General features: G+C 52.8%; 7 protein-coding genes across 7 annotated transcripts; 2 read left to right on the forward strand and 5 right to left on the reverse strand.

Moving 5' to 3' along the window:
- Positions 1-839: 839 nt before the first annotated feature.
- BDZ99DRAFT_396369 (uncharacterized protein) lies at positions 840-2,756 on the reverse strand (the record flags this gene model as incomplete). The annotated part of the gene is made up of 2 exons (XM_033715986.1): positions 840-2,079; positions 2,134-2,756. The coding sequence occupies 2 exons, from the start codon at positions 2,754-2,756 to the stop codon at positions 840-842; spliced, it is 1,863 nt and encodes a 620-aa protein (XP_033572201.1).
- Positions 2,757-4,356: 1,600 nt separating this feature from the next.
- BDZ99DRAFT_115998 (uncharacterized protein) lies at positions 4,357-5,448 on the reverse strand. The gene has a single exon (XM_033712470.1). It carries the CDS (start codon positions 5,286-5,288, stop codon positions 4,485-4,487), a length of 804 nt encoding a protein of 267 aa, XP_033572202.1. The 5' UTR covers positions 5,289-5,448; the 3' UTR covers positions 4,357-4,484.
- A 167-nt stretch (positions 5,449-5,615) lies between these two features.
- BDZ99DRAFT_466882 (NAD(P)-binding protein) lies at positions 5,616-7,145 on the forward strand. Its single transcript, XM_033720885.1, has one exon. The coding sequence runs from the start codon at positions 5,903-5,905 to the stop codon at positions 6,830-6,832; it is 930 nt and encodes a 309-aa protein (XP_033572203.1). The 5' UTR covers positions 5,616-5,902; the 3' UTR covers positions 6,833-7,145.
- BDZ99DRAFT_116012 (cytochrome P450) lies at positions 7,032-9,415 on the reverse strand. The gene is made up of 3 exons (XM_033712471.1): positions 9,099-9,415; positions 8,494-8,984; positions 7,032-8,284 (listed from the first exon to the last, which is right to left on the reverse strand). Exons 1-3 carry the CDS (start codon positions 9,210-9,212, stop codon positions 7,231-7,233), a joined length of 1,659 nt encoding a protein of 552 aa, XP_033572204.1. The 5' UTR covers positions 9,213-9,415; the 3' UTR covers positions 7,032-7,230.
- BDZ99DRAFT_116025 (uncharacterized protein) lies at positions 9,326-9,974 on the reverse strand. The gene has a single exon (XM_033712472.1). The coding sequence runs from the start codon at positions 9,880-9,882 to the stop codon at positions 9,358-9,360; it is 525 nt and encodes a 174-aa protein (XP_033572205.1). The 5' UTR covers positions 9,883-9,974; the 3' UTR covers positions 9,326-9,357.
- Positions 9,975-12,950: 2,976 nt separating this feature from the next.
- On the reverse strand, positions 12,951-14,377 carry BDZ99DRAFT_524951 (uncharacterized protein; the record flags this gene model as incomplete). The annotated part of the gene is made up of 3 exons (XM_033725956.1): positions 12,951-13,139; positions 13,193-13,837; positions 13,892-14,377. The coding sequence occupies 3 exons, from the start codon at positions 14,375-14,377 to the stop codon at positions 12,951-12,953; spliced, it is 1,320 nt and encodes a 439-aa protein (XP_033572206.1).
- A 557-nt stretch (positions 14,378-14,934) lies between these two features.
- On the forward strand, positions 14,935-16,200 carry BDZ99DRAFT_480637 (kinase-like protein; the record flags this gene model as incomplete). Its single annotated transcript, XM_033722341.1, has 1 exon — positions 14,935-16,200. One exon carries the CDS (start codon positions 14,935-14,937, stop codon positions 16,198-16,200), a length of 1,266 nt encoding a protein of 421 aa, XP_033572207.1.
- Between the last annotated feature and the right edge of the window lie 363 nt (positions 16,201-16,563).

Consider the following 16,563-nt stretch of genomic DNA (forward strand, 5'->3'; position numbering starts at 1 on the left):
GAACCGGCCGGGCGATGCAACCAGCGCAAGACAAGCAACGAGGCACAGCCAAGCCGCACCACCACCAGCACACTCCGTCCAAGCTTTTTTCGTCGAAAAATAGAAAACCCTCATGATCTAACTCTTTGATGTTTTTAGTCTCTCCCTCCACCACCTCACCCGCACATCTCGGCCTTTTTTGTTTCTCTGAGGTGGTTACAAGAAGACAGAGAAGGAGATAACGAGCATTGAGGCAACACCGACAAAAACAGCATGACGAAGGGGTATGCGCATCTGTAACCGAACCGAGCCGACCAATAAAGAAAAAGTCCGATGCACATAAAACAAAGTGAAAAGGTCGGCACCGCAATGTTGTTTCCATCAAGCATGGAGTGAAGTAGCACCATGATTCCCAGCCCGCTTGGAAGAAGTATGTAAGTGGAAAAAGAGGGTGATACGAGTGGAATGGTGACAGGCATGGTCCAAAAGAAGTATTGAGGAAGATGCCGCAGGCAAGATACAAGAAACAAAAGCTACTACACAGTATTTAAAGACGCTGGTATCCCACTCCGCTCGAATGACAAATTGACATAAGTGTTGACTTGGTGAATCGCTCAGTCCTTTCCCACACGCTCCTCGCACCGAGTGAAGAAGTAAGGAAGCACAGGTGGTATCTGAGCCAATGGCATATCATAGTACAAGAAGAAAAGAAGTTGTGGTGCAAGATAGTCCAGCAATACGAAAAACACTCTCTTCGCTTAGTAATTGCCGTCGCCTTTCGAGTTTTCAAAGTAGACATGCATTCGAAAGCGCCGTCGCTATTACGTACTTTTTCGCTGTGTGGAATTGGGTATCGTTGCTTAACGGTAGGTGTTCCTGTCGGGATTGCCAGCGCTGACTGCACGGCCGTTGTTGCCGTTGGTCGGGCTGAGATGTTTGCTCTTGAGACCATCAGACGTCATACCACGCTTGCTGGGCGTCTCACCTCGCCTCTTCAACCGGCTGGTTCGCCATCCCTCGTACCATCGCTCGCGACTAGCCTCTCGTAATTCCGAACGCCACTCGCTGAACACGCTGTCCTTGAGCCTTACGAAATCGCAGTGCTCAACGTTATATGGGTCGGCGAACCCCCATGGAAACTTACGACCGACGACACCCGGCTCGTAGATGTCGGGGGAGATGATGCTCATGGGAAGATATGGAATTTCGGAGTCTTCTTTCTCAATGGAGGCGGACATGGCGGACACTCGTCGGCGATGGCCATCTGCTCCACGCTTAGCTGCCTCTGGAGGGGAGCTAGGCGAAGTTGCAGGCGACGAAGAATTGGAAGACGTAGTCGAGCGGCCGGCGTCAGAGGACGAGCGATCGAGGATTTTGTTGAGGATGGGCGATGAATGCTCCTCGGTGTCGGAAGACGAGTGGTTGTACGCATCCTCATCTCGCTCATCGAGACGGTCCTCGTCTTCGGCATCCGAGTCGGAGAGATTGAGCGCCTCGAGTGGATCAAGCTTTGCCTGCTTCAGGCTGTCCCATACGATCTTCTTTAGGTGTGCCATGTGAGCTGTGGTGATAGTGTCCGCTTTGCTGATGACGGGGATCACTGTTGTTTTGCCCTGAAGGGTACGAAGCACCTGCAAGTCAAGATCCTCGTCCAGACCACCAATGACGCGGTGGGAGCTGAATTTGCTGACCAAGTTCGGGTTCTTGCGTGACTCTGCAACATTGTAGTCCAGACGAGCTGGATCTAGGACTAGGAAGACACAATGTATGTGAGTGTCCCGAACGCCAGGCGCACGAATGACCTTCTGCTCTTCAGTGAAGGTCTCCTCAAACTTGGATTGGAGGAAGGAGGACATCTCTCGCAGCTGGAGATCAACGACGTTCTTCTCCAAGCCTTGCGAGTCCCACAAAGTGACACCGATTCTCTCATGATCCACCTCGGTCTCCAAGTATTCAGATGTAAAGGCGGAGTCGGGACGTTGAGCCGTAGCAGGTGGGGAAGGAGTGTGGCCCCGCTTCTTCGCCGGCAGAGCTAGGGACGTGCGAAGAAAGTTGATGAAGGAGGTCTTGCCGGAGCTCTTGGTGCCAACGACGAGGATGCTAGAGATCGGTCAGTGGTTGGCCATCCAGACCATGAAGCGAAAATAGGCTCACTTGAAGGGTGTTGGATCCTTCCTTCTCCGGACACGACGAGGGCTGTTCAGAGTGCTGACAGTACTGTTGGCGTAGCTGTAGCGGCTGCGGTGGGTCATGCTCTCGGTCCTGGCGTAGGGATCATAGTTGTCATTCGAGGGAGAGCTGCCAGGAACTAGCGGCACGAGGACTTTGCCATGCGGGCCCATCTTGTAGTCAGCGGACGGTCTGCTGAAGTTTCCGCCCTGCCCGTAGCCGCCGGCTCTGTTGGACACGATGGCGAAGGAGTCTGGTCTTGCGCTTTCCCCTCCGAACGTGGGAAGGCCTTCTGTTGTGTGATGCGCAGGGAGACGCGGGGGCGAACGGGGTAGCATGGCGGCCGCTCGTTCCTGTCGCTGGAGCTCCTCGCGCTGGGCTTGCGCCTTCTGTTTCTTGGACATCTTGCCTCCTGACACGGAGCGGTTTCCTTTTGCCTCGTTCGACTTCTGCCTGCGCAAGAAATTAAAAGAAGAGCGTCGGGCACCACCGGGAATCTGCTGATCGCCGTTGGGAGAGGCGGAAGCTTTGAACTGGGGCAATGCGGTATCGTCGGGCGAAGGGTCCTTGGGCGGGAGTGGGTGAGGAGACGGTGTCGCTGTTGCCATTTTCGGGCGCTTACTGACACTTGGGTCTGCGAATGTCGGGAATCCTGGACAAGGGATATCTGCGGGCGCGTCGTTGGAAGACGCCGTGCGGCAAGTAGAGGCGTGAGATGAAGGGAGAGCAGCGTTGGAGGGCGGAGCGAATGGGATTGCAGGGCTGCGCAGGTACCACGCGGTGTGGAGAAAGGGTCTGAGACGGCCTGCGGGGGCAAAAGCGGACGCGACGGCGACGCGACGAGAAGAGGAGGCAAAAGGAGAGACGTGCACGGCACGCACGGCGAGAAGGGAGTCTCAGCGGCCTCGGGGGGGAATTGGCAGAGACGAAAGCACGGAGAGAAGGGAGCTGGACGAGGAGAGGCCTGAGGGCCTGCAGGAGGTGGGAGGTCTGGGAGGCGTGGAATCAGGGGCCGGCAAGCAATGGGACTGGTGGAATTCCGCACAGGCCACAGCTCCACGCATCGCTGGTGAAACACGCCAAACGGCACGCCAACGGCAGCCGAGATCGCGAGTGCTGCCCGCAACGGCATGCCGATCGAGAGTTTGGCCTAGTCCTAGATGCCATGTATAGACGCAGACGCCTGCACAGCCACTATCCGCTCCCGAATCAGCCCAGACAAGTGCTCCGTCCAGATATGTATTCCGTGCCCGGGTTGTTGCTGCCCCAGGCGGCCTGTCGAGCTATTAAGCCGGTCAAAATAACGGCACAAAGGCCTCTCCGCCGACTGTCGGATTCCCAAAACCCTCTCGGAGACCTCAAGGCAGTGTCAAGTGCGACTACCCAGTTCGATGCCGTTGACGTGCTTCGGCCAGCGACGACGATTGTGGACCACTGGCTGCCATCGCCGGTGCCCGACCTCAGAACGATGCACGCGATAGGGGCTCACCTCGTCCTCTCGACCTGAATGGCTGCGCACCACGCTCGACTCCCGATCCGTCTGATGCAACCTTTGCGCGTCCAAGGAAACCCCGGACGCCTATCCCCAATCCTTCGTGGGGCTAGTCTGCGCGCATTTGCGACCCGTCGTGCCATTGTTGGACAAGAAGTGTCAAACTCGGTTCCCTGTACTCTGTCTGGTACCTTAGCACCACGGCGACACCGGCGCCCACGAGTGGGATGAAAGACAGCGCCCAGCTGCCGCAAGACAAGATGTCAGGGATGCTCTGCACGACGAGCAACGGCAATCCTACGTTCAATTAACCTTCAAACCCGCGTGGTAGCTGCGGGCGGTACCGTCGATCTACATCTTCAAGCGACCCGCTTCCTCCCAAGGTAAACTGTGGACCCTCACGATCTTGCTTTTCTCCACACCCGGATGTCTACATGTGTATGTACCGAATCTCAGCGCAGATCTCATGGAGTCGGAACGCAACGGGCCACCCGCCACAATCGACGCCACACATCACCACACGGCACGGCACCCTGCATTAGGGCTGAACGGCTTGAAACAGGCACAGCGGCGCTAATTCTTACTTAAATCTCCGAAAATACGCAATGCCCCGGCAGTCGCATAATGGGGTAGTCACTTAGACCAAGACTGACTTCCTAGCATCGATTTGCGGTAATTAGACATAGCCTAGAGAGACGCATGAAAGTTGACGTCTAATTAAAAAGGCTCGCGCTCTCATCTTTGCCAAATATACTTCCATAAGTGGTCGTCCAAAAGGCCGTGAAGTCATCGTCCCTACAGAACGAATGAGCGATAAGTCCTCTGAGAAACAGTCACAAACATCTTACCCAGTATCCGGCCTCAGCTTCTCAACAACCGGAATCCATACCTTCTCGTAACCCTCGCTCCGATACAGATCCAGCTTCTCCTCCACTTGCGGGATGCAGCTAACGTAGCCGTTCACCTTCAACCACAACGTGAGTCTGCGCTGCTCCTTGCACGCCGCCGCATCGTACTCGACTTCGCCCCAGCGCGTCCGCGTCAAGAAAGTCGGCCGAAAGAACGGGCGCGCAGCCACGTTTCCATAGAGGTAGTCCGCCAGCGTATGCATGCGGAGCCCCTCTCCTTCTTCGAAGTCGAGCGAGCCCTCGTCCACGGAGGTTCCACCCTCCCCGTCGAACTTGTTGATTAGTGTCAGGCGCCGAACCGGTGGCTGGCAGACTAGCATGCGCCGCCAGCTTGCTTCTTTGCGGGCGAAGGCTTCGGGCCGGAGACTCCATGCGCTGCAGAGATAGAGTGCGGTGCTAGAGCTATCGTAGGGTTCTGGAGGGTTGGGGAAACGGTTGAAGTGTAGGTCCCATTCTTCTATTGGTATCTCAGGCGCGTCGGATAAGAACCCAGGAAAGGTGACGTCGAGGAGGGGGTTGATCTCAAGATTTGGAATATCCGCTTGAGGCGGGGAGCCATTGATAGGGCGGAAAAAGAGGGCATATTGGAGGGCTGGGGAAGTGGTGATGGTAGCATGGAAAGTCTTGCTAATCTGTGAGGCAAGGAGGAGGTCGCGCATGGGTAATTTTAGGAGGATAAGCTCAAAGAGTTCGGAGGTAGCGAAGACACGAGATCTCGAGGACATATCGGAATCCTTCATGGTAGGATCCTTGATGATGTTGTCTCAATAGCTTCGATATAATTCTAATGTTGGTGCCGGGGGTCGATGCTGCCTACGAAGTTTCGTGGCCGTTCTGGAAATCCTCAAAACATTATAATCTCGAATCTGGGTCACTGTCGTTAGCACCTCAAGACAGTCTCAAGAATGCGAATAAGATTGAAGTTCGTTATGGACAATTGGTAAGCTCGCTAAGCCACCCTAGGCGTCGACACATCGATGTTCACCCACTACACACGACTTACAGCTTCTGATTTATATCAATACAATGAAGCCCCAGAAGCAGTGGCAGAAGAGCGTACCCAGACTTATATGAAGAAAGATTGTAGCATCACTACGAAATGGATTTCGGCCCAAGCGCTTTGCCGTTCCGAATAGGAAGTTGGAGCGGCTTCTGGACTTCCGAATACCCGGAAAGATGTATCAATCTATAAAGCATTTCAAGATCATCAAAGGTCACAATTCTTCTGGGAAAGAAAGAAGTGGATCCGAGGAGACGTATTGACCACCTCAAAGCTACACGACGACATCTACGTAACGTTTACGCGAGTTCCTATCTTCATAACCCAATACCTCATCACTATCAACATATCAGCATGGCCTCGCCCAACGAATTCGCACCTGCGGACTCTTTCAAAAACAGAACCGTCATCGTCACCGGCGGCGCAGGCAGCATAGGCAGACCCCTATGCCTCGCCTTCGCCAGCGCGGGCGCCAACGTCGTCGTAAACGACCTAGGGGGTGACATCTCGGGCTCCGGCAGCTCCCCCAGCCCAGCATCCGATGTTGTAGCAGAGATCAAACTCGCGGGAGGCTCCGCAGTCGCAGATACCCACAGCGTGGCCGACGCAGCCGCCATCCTCTCCACCGCCCTAGAAACCTTCGGCCGCATCGACATCATCGTCAACAACGCCGGCATCACGCGCTTCGGCCCACTAGAAGCGCAGCCGCCCGAGAACTTCACCGACGTCTTCGCCGTCAACGCCGCCGCCCCGCTCGCGCTGCTGCACCACGCCTGGCCGCACTTCCAGGCGCAGTCGTACGGCCGCGTCATCAACTTCGCGTCGGATTCGATCTTCGGCATGGCGAACTCGCTGCCGTACGTCCTGGCGCGCGGGGCCACGTTTGGCGCAACGCGCACGCTGGCGCTGGAGGGCGCGCCGCACGGCATCCTCGTCAACGCCGTGTGTCCGACGTCGTACAGTCGCATGATGGCGCCCATGTTCAAGGACCTGCCGCCCGAGCACCAGGCCGCGACGGAGAAGAACTATCGCGGCGAGGCGAACGTGCCGATGATACTGGCGCTTGCGCACGAGGCGTGTGCGGTGAGTGGGCAGGTGTTTAGTACGGGGGGGTACGGGATGTCGCGCGTGATGCTGGGGGCGACGAGTGCGGTGGGGAATTGTAGGACGATGGGCGAGGTGCAGCGGCGGCTGCCGGAGTTGTTGGAGAAGGAGAGGGAGTTTGTGGAGCCGATGAATGTTTATGAGTTTGCGAGTTTTAGGACGAGGACGCTGCAGTCGTAGGGGAGGGAAAGGAGAAATATTTGAAAACTACCACCGTGCTTGTTCTAGAGCTACCATGAAATGCACTAGCGTTTTCGTCCTAGGGTTGTATAGGCTCGTCTGCACTTGTTTGTCGTGCTTCAATGGGCCTTAGGTTTTTGGGGGGCTTCAGATGCCATTCAATCTATGCTCTAGCCCTCACCAACGAATCTGCGACCACGCCCGTTTGGGGTAACCCAGCGAGGCTGCACATTAGGGAAAGTAACGTTCTTCTTCTTTTCCACATGCCTGGAATCATATCGAGGCACTTCAAATAGTCATAAACAAGCTTACACAAACCGAAAATAAAGCTCCATAAAAGACCTCTTATCCAAACCAGCATTTTTCCTTGCAAACAGATATGTGAGCAGAAAGTAGACTCATACCCTCCTCTTCACCCTCATCGGCATTCCATCCCTCGGTTTCGCAGTCGCATAGAGCACCTGATAGGCTTCGTCTCCCCAAACGTCCTGCACACCCTGCTTTCCTCGGTCGTTCTTCGCCCATAGCGTACCGTCTCCCCCCAGCAAATGCAGCTCATCATACGCAGCCTTGAAGTCGAAAAGCCGAGCCACAAGCACAAGAGCAATCTTGATTTCCAGCATCGCCAGCTCCTGTCCGATACAATTACGGGGCCCTTTTTCAAAAGGTCGAAACGTCCTAGGATCAATATTGCTAATTTCCGGCGATAGGAAGCGTTCCGGGCGGAAGTCGTGGACATCGCGGCCCCAGATCTTGCGTGAGCGGTGCAAACAGACCGACTCGATCCAGATGGTGAGACCGTCGGTCGAAACCATGTCGCCTGTGCTGGGATCCTTGATGAAGAGGTGTGGTCCCCCCTGCCTGATGGAAGTAGCAGGAGTATACAAGCGAAGAGTTTCTTGGATGGCCGCCGTGGTGTATGTCAGCTTGTTGAGCAAGTGCACATTTGATTTCAGGACGTCGGCGGCCGCGAGAGGGTCAGAACCGAAGATCTTGTCGTGCTCGGCGCGCAGCTTGGCGAGGATGTCTGGATGGCGGGAGAGACGGTACAATGCGTACGCGACGGTTGATGATGTGGTGTCGTGACCGGCGACAAGCAGCATCCTGAAATTGTCGATGACATATTGGCGGAATTCGGGATCCATCTTGAGCAGGTTCATGTCATCTCCCTTCCCCCGGCTATATTCTGCAAAATAAGTGTCCAGTGCGAGATCAATGCCGACTCTCTGACGTGTGTTTGAAGCATTGCCGGCGCGGGCTGTCAACCGCGCGTCTAAGAGCTTGCCTAGATATCGTCTCATCCGCCATGTGTAGTATAGATTTATAATGGGACGGATCGGATTGTAGATATGGAGAGGGTTGAAGGAGGTACGGTCCCTCAGCCATGTAAGTTGTGCACGCATGGCATCAACGTACTCGTTCTGCGTGGTCTGTGACTTGAAGTCATGATTCCTAGGAAGATGAAGACAATTAGTAACCCGTAAGTATCAAGGAAACGTATACAGAGCCAGGAATGACACTCGTTTGCCACTGGCTGAGCACTTGTAAGACGCGTTCAGAAGTCTGTGAGCATGCATGTAGCATCAAAGTTTCAAGATACCTTAGCTAGAAACTGGCTCGTGATTGAATGATGAATGTGCAAGCAGAAAAAGCCAACTCACAGAATCACTTTCCCAATGATATCTATAGTCAGATGGGTTGCAGGCTCCTCAAGCCTAAACGGGTCGTTCTTCGAGGCAAACTTGTCGAGGCCGTCAACAAATACCATTGTAGAATCAACGACCAAAGGAACCAGCGTCATCAACTGCGTCATGGAGAAAGCGGGGTTGAAAATCGCTCTCCATTTCTTCCATAGAGCCCCTTCCATTACCACGAGGTTTTGAGGCCCAGCAACCGGTTCTAACGCCTCCCCTAGGAGTTGGGATTTGGGGTAATTCTGTACAGTTGAAACTTCATGAGCGAGACCAGGGTCATTGACGATCAAAATTGCGGGACCGGCTGGATAGGTGTCGAACAAGAAGACTGGACCAAGGTTGTAGTCCTCAGCGAGTAGGGCTGGCAGATAGTGGGGATGCATGCGAATCGGCTTTGTCTTTCGGTACTCGCCCAAGAGAAGAATATGTCCCCATAATTTATGATAAGGTGGCCCTGGCTATACACGGTGAGTTCACGAGTCGAGGTATACGACGTATGAGCATCCAGTCGCTCGGAAGGGGACAGGTTGGCACAGCCTGGAGAGACCAGGAGAAACTCAATGAGAGCTTACATATTTGCTCATAAGCTTCCTGTGACGGAAGAAGCAAGCGATGGCACGAGTAAGGTACGCAACTAAGATAGTCGCAATCGCAGCAACAACATGGTGCCCCCGGAGGTTATCCATACTTTCTGCTGCAGTTTGCCTAAGCTGGACATGCGCTCTCCTTGCGTTTAAAAACCTTGGGGATACATACCCTTGCACGTGAGGCGGGGTTGTAAGCAGTAAAGCGAACCCTTCGTGTACATTCGTATTTGCTTTACGATAAGTGCTAACAAGGACAGGTCTTACCGAGGGGACGGAGCAGATACTCAACCCATGTCGCCCAGACTCCTTGTTGGCGCGGGTCTCCTTCTAACTGAAACTCCCAAGCGAATTTATGAGATACTAGACGTTTCTTGACTGTCGCTTCGTACGCTGGAAATCTTGCATTGCTGGGGACCTCAAGGCGCTTTGGTCTCATCTCCCACTCCCGTCTGACCGTCTCTTTAAATGTGGAACTAGAGACCATATTGTGTGAACCCAAAAGCGAATGTCTGCGTTTCCGTGCCGCCAAGTAAGCAGAAAACCCATCATCTCTAAAAACAGGGTCCCGGTTGTCGAGTTGCCATTTGCGAAACTCCCACCAGCGATCTACTTGTCTCGGGAACTTATCTCGGTCCCTGGACCTTGGGTCATCCAACCAAGGGAGAGCCTTTTCGCAGCTGCGCTTGGGCTCCCTCGAATCTTGCGAAAGAACCTCGATTGGCACCGCGGGCCTGCCGTCGTTCTGAACGAGCTCCTCATAGCATATCATTCGATGTCTTCGCTTCCAGACGGCGAAGTGCGTGCAGAGGACAGGGACTCTGTGCGAGGCCACTGTGGGTGTATATCTTCCGAGAAGCCGCCCGGACCGCCAGGTACGTTGGCTAATCGTTCTAAGAGCGTGCTGATGTCGACAGAACTAGTCATCTGCACTCTCTACTTGTCGCACCGCAGCTCTGCCCAGGAGCGAAGAGTTAGCGACAGGATAAGGTAAGAGCCAACAGGCGTCTCCTTACTTTAAATTTGTACAGAGCGCATCTCATTGGTGTCTCGACATGCTGTCGAGGCCGGAGGCACTGGAAATATCGAATCCACCATAGCGCAGGCGCTGCGCTTCATATACCCAACGAGCTGCCCATCATCGAGATTGAGTAGATCCTCTATAGAGAAAACAGCAGCTTCATCCTCATTGAACGACATGGCCGGAGTTGCGCGTGGGCGCACCGGGAGAAGGCTGAGTTGTACGGTGGTTTGGTGTGCCGTCCAGATATTCGAGCAACAAATGTGGCTGGCATCGGGGGAAGCGAAGCGCTTTAGGGCTACAGGGCACCCCTGTGAAAACCCTTGCAACCTACCATCCAAGGATCCCAGCCTACCTAGGTACAAGGGTCCCTACTCCACCAGCTATTGTACGAAGGAGCTCGCAGCTCGATTTTCTTGAGTCCTACCCTGCCACTGAAATTAGGCGAGGGCATAGGACTCAAGAAAAACGAGCTCCTTCGTACCTTGCCTCGCTTACCTACCCAAGTACGTGGGGAGAGATGACCCCCAACCAAGGTCACCACGGGTACGGAGTACCTGTTAGTTACCCAGCGGCCTCACAGCAATGCACACAATGCATAGCTTATGCAGGTGATCACATAAATTTATTCATGGAGTGGCTACCTTTCCTAAGCCATGGCCAGCAACACGAAAGCTGTACAGCAGACGTTCTACGAAAACACCAGCACAACCTTTACCAAGACTATGTACCCCCTCGAGCTCTGTAAAAATTCGGGGCAGATGCCCAAGAACTGGTCGCGCAAACGCATTAGGAACGAGTCCTGCGCCATCAGCATCGTTCGTCGGTATACGACCATTCCAGTCCCTGAAGTCATTGCCGTAGGAGACAACAGCAGGCGAGACTTCAGTTGGACGGTCGTGCATCTTCCATGCGATCGGATACGGTTCTGATAAAGTCCTAATCCACTGCCCGCCCGCCCACATGAATGCCAGAGATGGCTGTGCACGACATCGTAGGATTTCTTTTCCTGCAGCTTGCTGGGTAGGTTGTCTACCTTGGAAGAGCTTAGACGCAGTAGATTGAGGGGATGTGAAGGTACGGCATGGTGAGGATGTACGTCTTGCCAACCACATCAGCTTGCTTGTGGACTTCTCTGCCTTTTATTTATCCCACACCTCCTTTATCCCGCTTTTCTCGAAATAGTGGCCGGACGACAGCCACATTGCTGGGATGAGAAGTAGCACGCCATCCAGACATTGCACTAGGATGGGGCGAGAATGTAGACTGGGACGCATGCGAGCTAAAGCAATACGCATTGGAGGGTGTGGTCAGGTGCCGAAGTTAGTCAATTCGGGGACGGAACATACTTCTGAGGTGATAGAAGGGAACACGCTATTGGGACATTATATTTGGATGGGTCGAGAATCGGGGTTTGAGGAGATACGGCCTAGTCAACGCCTTGCAGGCTAGGGTCGTGGCCCTGAGGGGCGAATCGAGGGCTGAAAGTAAGACACTCTCAATCATGCGGGGAAGTGAGTCAAAAGCAATGTACATAAGCCGAGATATCATAACTGGGCGAGGACGTAATTGTGGCCCAGACGTTAATCATGCAGGGCGCATTAGCTGACTGGGCCACTCCGTCCCATCGAAGCGGTCAGCGGCTTCCCCATCACCTCCCACATCCTTCTCCGACAGAGGAGCGAACCGGCTTCTCATTAGGAGAAAAGGGGCCCACGTTTGGATCGCCTTTGGGCTCAGAGCATAGGCGGGACTTGAGAGAAAAGATACGGTGCAATTAGTTTAGAGGGGGACGACTTTTAGTCAGGTAGCGTAATTTGGAACCATGATCAAGTAAGTCTAACTCAACGCAATCCTATAAGTGCTAATCATGAAGACTTTTTAAGTGGGCTGCGGTTCAATTTAGCTCCAAAGACGATAGGCCTTTTACCAGTGAGGAATCGGAACAACTCCTCATAAAGCTTTACGTCGAGTACGACTTTACACCACTGCCACGCCGGAGTAGGGACGCCTGCGAGGAACATTGGAGAAAGTTACACAAATTCGCTTTTGGTGATGACGCTGCCACCAACGCCATAGAAAGGTATAGCAGGATACCACATTCAGCGGAGAGTTGGAGTGAACAGGAAACCAGAACGTTCCTCTCTGACCCTGATATACGCAACTTTTGGCAAAGTACATTGCTTTCTGAGAGGGCGTGCCGTATCCAATACCAGATCGTATTAGGCCTAAACTTTGCTGGCTGGAACAAAGAACGGGAAGAACAGCACATTGAAGATTGGACCGAAGACCGTATACGCGAGGGGATATCGGCAGTAGTTAAGGCATATCATGAGAAAGAGGCAGAGCGTCAGAGGAAAGAGGTAAAACTAGAGTAATTTTAACCATTCGACAAATCACTCTTACTAACGCTCTCGTAGCCGGGACGCAGAGCCGAAGTAGAAAGAGTAGTATTCTACTCGTTGATTTCGCGACGAAGTTCGAAGATTGAAAATATCTGTCGTGAATAGTTAAGCAGAGACGACGGACCATAGCTAGCAGCCTGCCGCTGCTAATTTCAGGGCACCTACTGCCTCTTGTTTTCACGAGGGCGAGGAGTCTCGTCTTTCCAGCTGCCAGACTGTCTTGGCCGTCTCTCGAAACTACGATATTGAGACATTGCTGCAACACACATAGACGGTGTATTCTCATGCCTTTCTAGCCGTACTCATCAGTCCGAACCAAGATTATCTGGCTAGAAGTTCCATTGTCCCGCGCTCATCCCCATCCTACCCATCTTCCAAATGTAGTAAATCCGTAGCAACACTCCTTCCCTCTCATCATCCTGTCGGCTTATCTGTCGTCGGGTTCTCGGATGCGGTGTCGGCAGTAAGGATCCCACGTAGTATCGCCCAGAGGCGGTTAGAGAGTATTTCCGAAAAAACAAGGCCCAAGAGGTTTAGCAGCTTCAGAATGTCGTGACGAGTCTGGGTACTGCCCTGAAGGCTGTTGAACGGTCCCTGTACCTCCTTTGGCAGCTGTCAGCTTGTCGTCTATCAGAGAGCTGTTCATAAATACATACAAAGCTGCCATCGGCGCATATAGTCGATATGTAGCAAAAGTAATTATGACCGACTACAGCCCAGCCGACAAGGCCCGGTATCTCAGTAGCAACTCCAGTATCGTGTACAAGGTCCTTAAGTTTCAAAAGCATGGCAGTGTGAAGGGTCGCAAGCTGGGATTCGGCTTCTGAATGGCCTCCGTTTGGTTCTTTGAGCTCGAAGACGCATGCAAATGCAAGCTCAGACGTGTAAGCATCCGTCATGGGGCTGAGGCTCTTGGGGCCGTGGCGTGAGGCGAACGTTTGATATGCGGCCTGGACATCGCTGTCTTGGTCAGTGAATGCAAGAACAAAGTCAGACTTCTTGCCGGTATTGGAACCAGTCTGTGCGAGGTATCTGGGCTCGATATTCTGCGTCTGCACACTGTTAAGCTCCAGCTTGCGTATGTTGTTTAACTTTAAAGCTGTGCTGACAACCTTTTCTAAGACCTTTGACCAAGCATTTTCGTCCTTCTTGCGGTCATTACATGCTTTGGCGACCTTATAAATGCTCTCTACCCGCTCCCATAGGTATGCTAGCGTCGCCGGTGGAGTATCATCCTCGTAAAACATGTACTCGTGAACGTCGTTCTCAAAGGCGTCGCGGTCGGCCTCTTCGAGCTGGTTCTGGAGTATTATCAGTGACGATGCCATTACGTGTTCATGCGCCCAGCTGTCTACCTTCAGTTTTGCGTGGATGAAACGGGAACCATGATGCTTGGACAATGCAGAGCGGACAGCCGATACAGATTCATGCTGATTTGTGTCTCGCGGTTGACGTATCTTAATGGATTGAGGAGCGTGTGCGAGCAGTCGATGGTGTTTCCGTGGTGGACTGTGCGATGGCCTGCGGCTTGGAGCTACGGGCTTTAAGATGATGCGATTTCTCAAGCTCGTGGCGGAAGATGGAGCAGATGATTCGGAGTTTACATCACATTCGGAGACCATAGCAGCTGCAGTGGCTGCGGAGCGTGAAGAGTGTGAGCATGTGGTGAGGCGACGACGCTTCTGTCGAGATGATGCTTGGTGCTGCTTCCGCTTGCGCTGCCTGGGCGAGGGGCTCTCAAGGGGCGTGAGAGGAGGTGGTGACGTGCAACCAGCAGTCAAGGGAGAAACGGAGCTTAACCAATCTTCGACGCAGGCATTATGGCCATCGTCGTCGGGCATAGCATAGATGGAAAGTAATAGTGATGGGTGATGTTGACGGAAGGACTCGATTTCGACTGGGCGCGGCACATGGTTGCTGGGGCACCTGCCCCGCTCCGAAGTAAATAAAACAGCAAGGTGCCACACGTATCTACCTCCTATAGTAAGCAGAGAGCTAGTGATATTGCAGGCAAATTAGACAATCCGGCGACTCGTATCACTGTATAGAAAATATCACTATACACCAGTATCATGCTAACGAGGTTTTACTGTATCCACATTCGCTATCGGTTGAACTGTCACCAGCGACCAAGACCATTTTCACGTGACCTAGTCGCCAAGGAGCAACCCAGCAGGGGGGCTTGGCTCGCGAGTTCCAAACATTCAGCTTGTCAACATGTCAACTACAGAGCACAAATGCACGCTACACGAATTTCCCTAGAACATCAATACTAGGGACACAGAAAACGGCGCGGGCAGTACGACGCTCACGGCTTGTGGTTCTGCGATCTGTAGTCCAATTTCGACTTCTAATCATTCCTCGGCCACTTTATCTCTCATTCAGGAATCAATAACCCATGGGTTTATGTGAATCGTGGTCCATCACATGGACGCACAACGCCTACGATGAGGCTCACTGGAAGCCTGGCGAGGAGCCTCGACGACGTCGGCTACGCATCATTGCACGTTCTTCTCCCTCACAGTGGCACATCGCGATCACCTTCGAAGGTTCATTGCACCCAGACAGGATTGCTCGAGTGAATAGAAAACAGAGGCGGCAGGACCTCGAGGATCTTTGTTCTTGTCTCGACCTAAACCATCTGCAACTCCTAGACGATACTGTTACGGAGCTGCTCATCAAGCGCGAGCACGACACCACTCCACCCTACTACGAGAATGATATCGCCTTTCCTGACCTCAATCTTCCATTGAGAAAGATGCCACGTACCGACAGCGAGTATCATTCAATCGTTGCTCATCTGCAGCTTTGCGTACGAGAAGATCCGTTCCGCGTGCAGTTTCCGCTAGTTGATTGTGCTACCGGCATCCCGACTGAAGAATATTCGAAAATTACTAAAATACGCGAACTAAGCGCCGGTGTACATGAGGTACGCATCACAGGTTGTGACACCAAACCTTATATTTATAAGGAAGTAGATAGGCCATTCTACACCCCAAGAGACAGTGCAGTTTTGGATCAGGAATTGCTGAATCTGGAAAAGTTTCGTGGAGTCAAGAATGTCACACAGCTGGTTGCTGCCATCATTTCCTCAAACCCGTATCAAACCGCTCAAGCCAGCGAAGTCGATTCTCGCAAGGAAACCGAAGTCACCAAGGCCATGAGCCTACATAACTCAGTCTTCTCACGAGGCATCCTTCTTGAATACTATTCAAATGGTACATTAGAAGAAATGCTGAAGAATGCACAGGATGCTTCACTGTCGGTAGCTCGGCCCTGGCTGAAGTGGGCATTTCAAATCGCGAATGCACTGGCATGCCTGCATGGACAGGGTGTAGCGCATATAGATATCAAGCCATCAAACATTCTCATCAGCGCGAGCGACGACGCTGTGCTGACGGATGTGAGTGGAGTCGGGGGCGTCACTCGAGAATGGCTAGCTCCTGAGATGCTTGATGTGCTAGACCCATTGTCTGAGAGAATGGGCTCACGAATGCGGAACGACGTATGGGCGCTTGGGAGGCTTTTGATACAAATGGCAAATGCTTCTTGTATTGGAAAAAAGCAACTCAATTGCATTGGAGTCAGCGCTACCATGGAGGACCCCTCCTTACGTCCCTCTGCTCAAAGCCTAGTCTCCGCTCTATTCGAACTCGGCACTTGAGTCATGATAACTAGTATAAGCTCCAATCTATATCTCCCGAGTTAAAGCCGCCATCTATGCGGTCGCCTGTTTTGGTGTTGGTCGTGATATATCTTGCTCTAGATATAGAAGCTTACCTGGACCTTCGCGACAAATTCCAGGCTTCTTGTTGCACCTAGAAATATAATATAGACCACCAGTAGTCTTAGAGTCTTCTAAACCGCTGCTGCACGGTTCTTCGGCTTTCTTTGCCTTCTCGCAAGGTTGCAATAGAGTCTTCTTATAATGCCCGCAGGAGTGGACGCGCGTTTGGAATTTGCACATATTCTCGGCTAAGAATGACGATTATGACGAAGTTGGAGAGTAAATTCAATTGAATTAAGA

Source organism: Mytilinidion resinicola (assembly GCF_010093595.1).
Source record: "Mytilinidion resinicola strain CBS 304.34 unplaced genomic scaffold BDZ99scaffold_19, whole genome shotgun sequence".
Classification (NCBI taxonomy): Eukaryota; Fungi; Ascomycota; class Dothideomycetes; order Mytilinidiales; family Mytilinidiaceae; genus Mytilinidion; species Mytilinidion resinicola.

Bases quoted from the DNA above. Each gene is read 5' to 3' on its own strand.
- BDZ99DRAFT_115998 (XM_033712470.1), bottom strand. From the start codon at position 5,288: ATGAAGGATTCCGATATGTCCTCGAGATCTCGTGTCTTCGCTACCTCC.
- BDZ99DRAFT_116012 (XM_033712471.1), bottom strand. From the start codon at position 9,212: ATGGATAACCTCCGGGGGCACCATGTTGTTGCTGCGATTGCGACTATC. The intron at 8,985-9,098 runs GTAAGCTCTCAT...CACCGTGTATAG, and splicing joins GGAAGCTTATGAGCAAATAT to CCAGGGCCACCTTATCATAA. The intron at 8,285-8,493 runs GTGAGTTGGCTT...TCATCTTCCTAG, and splicing joins ATCATTGGGAAAGTGATTCT to GAATCATGACTTCAAGTCAC.
- BDZ99DRAFT_116025 (XM_033712472.1), bottom strand. From the start codon at position 9,882: ATGATATGCTATGAGGAGCTCGTTCAGAACGACGGCAGGCCCGCGGTG.
- BDZ99DRAFT_466882 (XM_033720885.1), top strand. From the start codon at position 5,903: ATGGCCTCGCCCAACGAATTCGCACCTGCGGACTCTTTCAAAAACAGA.